The sequence below is a fragment of the Ictalurus punctatus genome, chromosome 9, assembly GCF_001660625.3.
Source record: "Ictalurus punctatus breed USDA103 chromosome 9, Coco_2.0, whole genome shotgun sequence".
Taxonomy (NCBI): domain Eukaryota; kingdom Metazoa; phylum Chordata; class Actinopteri; order Siluriformes; family Ictaluridae; genus Ictalurus; species Ictalurus punctatus.
The window spans coordinates 19,505,969-19,515,218 of NC_030424.2; the positions used below are offsets into that span (position 1 = coordinate 19,505,969).

At 36.3% G+C, this 9,250-nt stretch overlaps 1 protein-coding gene across 2 annotated transcripts in view; it reads left to right on the plus strand.

Moving 5' to 3' along the window:
• The window catches only part of supt3h (SPT3 homolog, SAGA and STAGA complex component), a 91,798-nt gene extending 86,745 nt beyond the window's left edge, over positions 1-5,053 (plus strand). For both annotated transcript variants that reach the window (XM_017476552.2, XM_017476551.3), the window contains exon 12: positions 4,469-5,053. In XM_017476552.2, the coding sequence (XP_017332041.1) occupies positions 4,469-4,510 (42 nt within the window). In that variant the 3' untranslated portion in view covers positions 4,511-5,053. The remainder of the gene's footprint in view (positions 1-4,468) is intronic.
• Positions 5,054-9,250: the final 4,197 nt, after the last annotated feature.

The window sequence follows — 9,250 nt, forward strand, 5'->3', positions numbered from 1 at the left end:
AAGCAATTAAAATGATATTTCTGAATGTGATAACAGTGGCATGTTGTTCCACTTGCCTGTGAGGACATTTTCAGCTCTCCTGCTGTTTGATTTCGACTTTTGTCAAAGTAGTTTTTTCTCCTTCATTTATTTTTCATTTATTTACTCCCCCTAAAAATACGTTTTTAAACACTGATATTTTGAGCTCTGTGTAAGATCAGTATTTTCTTTTTAGGTCATCGTCCTTGCTTTTTCAGATACTGCTGACTTTATTTGGGCATGGTAAACATGCCGACTGTTTTGTTATCTAGTACATTTTAGCAGGAATGCAAAGTTTGCGCTTCCTAACATATAAAAGTGTTCTTATATAGACATGAAAATATACTTGAGAAGTTGTAACGGCTTGGAAGAAGTGGGCATGAAGAGATTTATCCCTGTAGAAAATTGCTGTGTGCAGGAATTCCCAGAACATTTCTGTATACAGTTTTTCAACATGAGTACATTCTATTTTCCTGAGAGTTTTTTTTTTTTTTTTTTTTTTTTTTTAATTTGGAAAACGTAAATCAAATCTAATACACTGTGTTGCAGATATGCATGTTGTGACCATTCTCTCTAGAAGCACAAGATACAGGGTGTGTTCTGAGTAAAGTCTTCCAGGTCTCACACATCCACCCATTCCCACATTTCTGATCCTTACGCCCTTGATTTCAGCAGAGCTTATAATGAACATGGATAATAAAATGATCCAGGGTCAGTTCCTGGGCAACTGAAATAGTGGGGTTTTTTTTCATGGCTCTTGTTCAACACACTGTCTCTTCCTTCTTGTCCTGTCAGCAGGCGGTATTTCATCAGAGCGCCTGCTCTACGGCCGTTCTCTGCACACATGCGGTCTCCCTCTGCCCGTTTTGCACATACCCTTTTCCTTTTTTCCCCCTGGTTTTTCTTGGACACTGTCAACACGATTTGCCCCGGCATAGCTGTGGACGGCGGCAGCGGCCTGCCACCCACTGCCAAGGCCAGGATCCTGGATGAGTGGAGTGTGTGTGTGTGTGTGTGTGTGTAAAAGGGGTTGGCTGGCCTGGACCTGAGGACCTCCACGGAGTGTTTCCATAAGGGGGAGAGAAGACCTTACTTAGCACTATTTAACTGCAAAATTAAGATTTATGAATGACCAAGTGGAGGCTTCGCCAAACACAGTTTGCAGAGCGACTTTAAAGTATGAAAGTAGTAATTATCATCGAGCAAGAGCTCACTTTGAGCAACTTTGTGTAACATTTACACTTTTGATGTCGCTATTAATGCAATTTAGAGAAAGAATAGAACTTGAAAGATAGCTGTTTATTTTTTCACCTCGTGTATAATGTATGTTACAATCTGAAGCAGTGTTCAGAGCAGATCATGTGACGTGTCTGATCCTGTCTCTTCTCTTTCGCTGCTGTATTTCTCTCTTTCACTCTTGGGAGATTTAGTTTTAGTTTTTGGACTTTCGGTGTACTGCAGTGAGTTTTTGCACACTGTGAGGAAAGTGGAGGCTACAACCATTTCCCTTTTTTTTTTTGCACAGTATAAATAATTAGTCGAGGGAGGATTGGGAGTATGAATGGCAAGAGGAGTATTATGTGAGACAGTCGGATTTAAAATATATTCCATACAGGAAGGAACTCATCCTTGACGTATATTTCAATTACTTGATATTATATACATGACATTTTTTATTTATATTTCTGTTCCTCTCAGAAGCAACTCTTTGTTAGAATCCTTCAAGGTGTGTGTGTTTTTAGGGTTGCACTGAAGTGCAAAGTAAGTAAAGAGCTTGTAAATAATTTGATGTAATATTGTCCATATTGTGCCATTGTAAATGTAGACACATTATGTTGTATAATTGGTTTGATTGGGTTTGTTTTTTTGCAGCCATTTAACTGTGAATACCTGTAATCTCTTAGTACTGGTTTATTTCATGAACATAATCCAACTATTTAAATAGTAGACCCATTATTTAAATATGTCCAACAACATTTTGGCTCTGTATACAGTGGGATGCAAAAGTCTAAGACCACTAGAGAAAATGCTTCTCTTTCACGATCATTTCTAATTTAATGCAACAGTTTCCATTACGAATTATGTTATTGACAACAACTTGAGTGAAAAGTAGAATCTTACATGAATTTAAAATTGCTTAGTATTTGATACGTCCCCCTTTTTTGCTTTAATGACAGTGTGCACTCCAGCTGGCACGGACTCCGCAAGTTTGTGCAAAACCTTATGATGCATTTTAGATCGAATCCATCGGCGTGTCTGAACACATGCTTCAATAGAAGAGATTAGACATAAGGAAAATCTGGGTTTTTGTATAAAGCAGTTAACATGGTTAATAACACATATTTGCTTACATGTAAATAGAGACCTAGAAATAGTAAAGAAGCTCCAATATTAAATATTAGATATTGAACATTTCTTTCTTTTAAATATTTCAGAATTCGTAAACCTTCTGTTTAGTTCCAATTTTATATGATTTTTTTTTTTTTTTAAATTGTATTTTTTATTTTAATCCCAGATTTTCCATGTGGTCTCAGAACTTATGGACCGCCCTGTATATCGTTTGGACTGTCAACTTTTTTGTTCGAAAACTTTCCACTCACAGAATGCATTTATATTAAAATTGCAATTAGCTTCAAGTTGACTTTATTCACCGGCCTACTGGTTTTTGAGTTATTGAGGTTTGGGTTGTTGGGAGTTCCTAGACTCCAATTTGAGAACCATGAGTAAAACCCTCTAAACAAAATGACACTTCTTGAGCCAGTGTTGACACAATTATTAACTCCAACACATTACAATTAGTAAAAGACACCACATCCAAGCTGCATTTATCAACGGATCCCTCATTGAACATGATTCCAAGTTATTTAGTAAATGAAGTGTCTGTGCATGGCATACGTGCAGCTCAGATTGCTGTGTAATGGATCCGGTGGCGTCTTTGCATGAACACTGGGCTCAGACGCAGGCTGTATTTTTCCTGATTGGAGATGCAAAGTGCTGATCCTGTAATTTCACTCACAGATAATAGCACTAGGAAACAGAAGTCCTGAGCAAATCAACAAGCAACCTCAGAGGACTGCAGTACAGGAATCTGTCTTTTATAAGTTCCAGGTTGGCCTTGTGGAGGGAAAGCTTTCACAATTTCTCCCCTTTCTGCAGCACTCTTTCTCAACCTCTGTATTTAGCGCCCTCACTAAAGGGTTTTTTTCCCTCCCTTTTTCATACCACTTTTCCAGCATACCAGCCAGTTCATGTTGTTTCAGCCCGCATCTTGTTTCAGTAGTTGTTTCTCACTGCACGTCTCCATTTCTGTATGTATTCTGAAAATAACAGACAAACTGGCATAGGAATAGAAATGAAGAAAAAAGACCAACATGCATCAAAACGAGCTGTGTTGAGAAGAGAACTTTTGTCAGGTTTTCACATCTGGTTTGATTCTGATTGATTTCACCTTCCTGTTTTCTAAGAGCTCTTTTTTTTTTCACAGCAAGCGTCGGTATGAACTATGAAAAAAAAATGCCGTTTTAATCTGAGGTTTAGAAAGAAGAATTAGTGCTGCTTTGGTACTGCCACACATTGTAATGAGCAACATAAAAGTCGAAAAAGATGCAGTTTAGTTTTCTGGTTATTTTGCCTCATCATAGCTACTGATTGTTTTATTCATCGTTTTTGTATTTGTTTATTTATTTGTTTGTTTGTTTATTTATCTATTTATTTTAATTTGAAATGCATTTTTAAATTATTTGTCCGACTACGGAGCACAACGTGTTGACCTCACGTTAAGGATTCAGAGTATACCAGAGATAAGTACTTCACTAAACAAATAGTTCAATTACATTTTCATTTTTAAATGTTTTTCTTTAGTCACATTGCTCCCAGAAAATTTTTCACACACCACAAAATGACATTGCATTGAGTTAAATCAAGTCTAATGTTGAGTTTTGGTTGCCTGTGTAAATCATGTTTCAGGATTTTTGGAGTATTATGAGGATTGATTTGAGTATTTAGTAAAGTGCATTAGAGTCATTTTAACAGCTTTTTCGCATCTTATTTGAGCTGCACATGAGGCTTGTGTTGTAAAGCACTACCACTTCTCTGAAATTTGGAGTCTAATTTATCAAAGTCTGTGAATTTCCCTAAACAGATTCATGAACCACTTGTTAACCACACTTTTCGTAACACCATTGCCAGGAGACGTGAATGGTGTCTTATAACCCACACAACCAGAAATACTCTGATTAAACATAAAAGGAGGGAAAAGCCTCTCGTTCTAGCCAGTGTTGTCTACAAAACCGGAAAACAAGGGCCTGCCTCTTGCCTCTGCGGAGCTTGAGTGCTAATTCATAACAGATTTAACTCTCTCTCTCTCTCTCTCTCTCTCTCTCTCTCACTCTCTCTCTCTCTCTCTCTCTCTCTCACTCTCTCTCTCACTCTCTCTCTCTCTCTCTGGCAGAGTGCTTACCGCCCGAGCGGCATGACTTTCCTGGCCTGCTGAAGGGGAGTGACGGCGTAATGGAGGGATGCAGAAGAGGAGTGCCATGTGTGTCGCGGAGCTTCTCTCTCACCTCATCCGTCCATCCTCTGCTGAAGCTGAGGCTGAGAGCAGCACTGCATGTTCAGCTCTTTAACACTCCAGCTAGCGGTGCTCGCTTCCACTGGGAAACTGGAAAACTCACACAAGAGCATTTAACTGGTGTCTGTTTACACCCAGCAGCAGCAGCAGTTCTTCACGCCATTTCATTCTTCACATATTCCAGCATGTATGCCTGATTTTCATATTGCCAGGAATTATTTTGTGATTTTTGTTAAGCTTGAAGTCATTTTTGTACTTTGTGAGACAGTAATTACAGAATGGATCGTATCGTACAATGTTCTAATTGTATGCATCATGATGATGTTGTTGTTGTTATTATACGTACTGTTATGTTTCTGTCTTTTTTTTTACCTTAATAAATATCATGTGTAGCCTAGTCACTTTCAAGAGAATAAATGGCTCAGAACAAAAGTAATGCATTTGAGCTGAAATGTTTGCCTCTTCTGCCAGGGTCTGAAGTGTGTTTTAATGTGCAGAGTTCGTGTTATAGAGCAGAGACCAACAAGGCCTCGATGATGAAACAAAGATATTTATTATGTGTAAGTGATTTTGAACATTGCCATTTTGGGGCATTTTCAAATCTGACTGTTCATCAGTCACTGCTGTTACCCTTTAAATATGTAATTTTAATACCAAAACGTTCTAAATATTGTTTTTATTAGTAATTCTTTCATTTTAAGGTAAGGTTTTGATCCTCACACTGCAAAACATGACTTAGCAAGTAACTTATGTAGTCTTTCAAGCTTGAAATAGTTCTGTTGGTAGACACTTTTTTAATTTTAATAAATAATTTTAATAAGAAGGGAAATGACAGCAGAATAAGAAAACTAAAAGCTTGAAACGTGTGAAAGGCTGAATAATATGACATTTTATTTGTTATAATCTCATAATAAGCTAGATAAATTTGCTAGTATGTAACTTTTTACAGTGCAAAAATATAATAATAATATATATATAAATTTTTAAAAAGATATATTTTTTAAATGCATTTGCAGTAAAACTAATATATTCAGTAGTAGGCAAAAATTATGTAATTTTATATATATATATATATATATATATATATATATATATATATATATATATATATATATATATATATATATATATATATATATATATATATATAAATGTTATTTATTTATTTATTTATGTCAGTCACAACCATAAATGTTCAAGCTAGCTCTCTCACTTTCTCTCTGTATATTTCTGACAGTAATCTATCATGAGCAGCTTTTCCCCAGGTGATCAGTCACATCTTTCTGCTGAAGCAGAAAAAAAAATCTGTTGAAGAGAACCACAGTAAAAGTACACCATAAAATGGTAAGTGGCACATTCTCCTTTTTTTCCTGGCTCTTAAAGTTGAGGTTTATCAAGCATATGTGGCAAAACCAATAACATTTTCTAAAGCAATGCATTTTTTCCCCAAATATGTGCAATGTGTCTTCCTCTTTTTTATTTTTTTTTTTATTTGATGAAGTCATTGCGCTCACTCACTGTGTTACAGCAAAGTTCCTCATTCCCTGTGTGTGCTGGCTGGTGATGTGGAAGTGGAATTAAAACTCGAGCTGTATTCTAAGGTTTGATTACGATGCCCTCTGGGGGATTGCAGCTGTCATGCTTAGAACATTTTGTAGAGGATTGATGGAAAGGTGTGGACGGTGCGTGGCATGAGGATGAGCTTCTGCTGCTATAGGTTCATATTTAACAGGTTTGTCCAGTAAATATCAACCTAGAGCTACAGAATCTCATCCTTGTCCCATGGACAGTCCATATCTTTCTGTCAGTACCTTATAAAGTGCTCTTTAGTACACTCTGCTATTTCAAGCTGTTATCAGTTTACACAGTGTGTATCATGCATGACTAGGCAGAATCCTGGCTTTCCCTCAAGGGAGCTTAAGTGAGATTTACGAGTGCTTAAGTGATCTGTCAGCTCACCTTCTTATTTCCTTTTATTGTTCTGTGCTAACTCTGTTCCTCAAACCCCAGCAAGGATGTTTTTTATTATTATTATTTCTTCATTTTTTACATGCTTAATGTTTCTTCTTTAATTGACAATTTTTTTTTGTAATTATCCATAACAGTGATGTGAATGAAATACAACCTTGGCATGGAAAACTAGACCTGTGTGTGTGCGAGAGAGGCAGACGGACACGGTGCACGCGACCTGTCCTGCCCTGGTGTTCGTGGCTCGGTGCACATGAGGTTTGGCTCAATATCTCCAGCTCTGCTGCCACACTCGACACGTGCTTTATGAGCCTCAGCTCAGGGATCCGCACCACAATCCCGCTGTGTCACAGTCTATGTGCTTTCATGGCCAGCACACAGGCCTTGTCAGGTCATCACGGCCATGAGTTATAGCACACTGCTGCTGGCAGGAAAGACTATCTTCTCAGTTATCTGTAAAAGCAATGAGCTGCTCTGATACTCCTTCCAGCTCACTGTGGATCTGATGTCCTTGACAGAAAAATCACATGAACTTTACATGTGATATTTACATATGTAATTTATAGACACATTATGTTTTAGTACTTTAGAAGTACTGCATGTGTTTTTAGTCTCATAAGTTTTATACGCAATTTATTTTTTAGATTTTACGTGATTTGTTCATTTTTTTTACATCATTCTTATTTTCGCATATATTTTTACACAATTTGTTTTATGATTTTTTGACTTTCATTTTCATGTGCTTTTTAAGCATGATTTTTCCTATTTCAGATTTCCTATTTTTTTTCATGATTCACTCATTACATTTATCTTTTTCCACAATTAATTTATTTCAATATTTTTTTTTTTACACTAGATTTATTTTCCCATATGCTTTTTACACAATTTGTTTTTCATATGATTTTTATGGACCTTCATTAAAATTTATTTTCCCATATTTTCCACATGACTCAATCATTTTCGTGATTATTTATTTATTTATTTATTTATTTATTTATTTATTTATTTATTTTACCTTTTAATTCTTTTGCTTTCAGGTGAATTTTTTATTTTTTTTTACACGATTGATTCCTTTTCCAGATTATATTTTTTACATGATTCATATTCACGTGATTCACACACACAATCCATTCATTTTCACGAGCAGTTTTACACGTGCACTTTCAGGGAACATGTGGTAAAATGAGAACATATTATTCACATAATCATGTGAACTGTATTTATGTCCTTGACATTACAGAGAGATTTTGTATGAAAAATCGTATCTTAGCAGTGAGTTGACAATTGTTTAATTCAGTTTTCCATTAAAGAAAAAAAAATGAACGAAGACAGGTAAATTATGAAATATGAACATTCTGGCGTAATTTTTTTCCCCCTGTAGGATTTCCCTTCTCATGACTGCGTAAACTTTACACGGTTTACATTTAACACTAAAATCCATCCTGCCTGCTCATGCGTGTATGCCTGTAATAGTGAGTCAAATCAATACAAGACGTGAAACGTGTTTTTGAATATGAAATCGTAAGCACCTGCTTTACATCACTGTCTTCCATGCTTAAGTTATTACACCCTTCAACCATTCATCACCCTCCAGTAAAGCAGGCCCTTTTTAAAAATCCACAAAACATTTACAAACTGAAATTTGAGCTCAATAAAGCATGGCATCCTGCACGCCATAATGTTCCATATATTTCAAATGTGGTGTGCACTGAAAGACTGTTTTTATTATTCTTTATTATACCACGTTGCTTTTGAATTCTTGATTCTGATTGGTCTGAAAGTTGAAAATAATTTTCAACACAATTAGCAGCAACTCTGACCAGCTGTCACAGGTTTATATTAATGTGCTTGTTCTAATACGGTATTATTTGTAACATAGCAACTCGTTCAAGACATCTAATGATACTGTATGGTGACACTTTCTGTAAGGCAATGTTTATTTAACATTTACAGAAGGAGTGTCGAGTGTCAGAGCCTTTGTAACGGTCAATATTTCCACCATGGGAGAGCCTTTGTGTTTTCCAGGTTCTCAGTAACATGACAAGCGGTGTGTTTGGCTGATTAACTCCAAGAGAGGAAAACAGAGTGGTTGGTGAGGTATAACATAAGTGATGACAGGAACTAACCTGTATCATGGATGTTCCCAAACATTAAAATATATCTATAAATGCTTAAAAGCATGATATATAATTCATTAATAAATAAACTAAACTAATGTTGGCAAATCGCTGTGATATAAGAGGAATAAACTCTAAACAGATCCAAGTTCTGGTTGATGCAAAGACACATCATGCAACCCTGTTGTTGATTATTTTCTTATAACAGCACTCCTGGTCATAATTTATTCCTTATTATTCGTCTTTTTCCTGCCAGATCCTTTTCATAGACACCCAGATTTCCCATCTTCAGAAACAGCCTCTGAAGTTTTCTGGCTTTTCCTGTCATGTAATCCAAATGCATATCCCAGCCCTCAGTGTCGAGCTCTCAGTGTATCACTCCATTTATTTATTTATTTATTTATTTATTTATTTATTTTTGGTTGTGTAGCAGGCACCTAAATGGAAAATAAATCCTCCAGTGTGAGAGGATCATTGTGTACAGAGAGTTCTCCCTACGTCCACACTCCTGTAGGCTGCAGAAGTGGAGTGCGATCGGTTTTCAGGGGCCACCGGGACCAGGTCTGAACTCTAATGG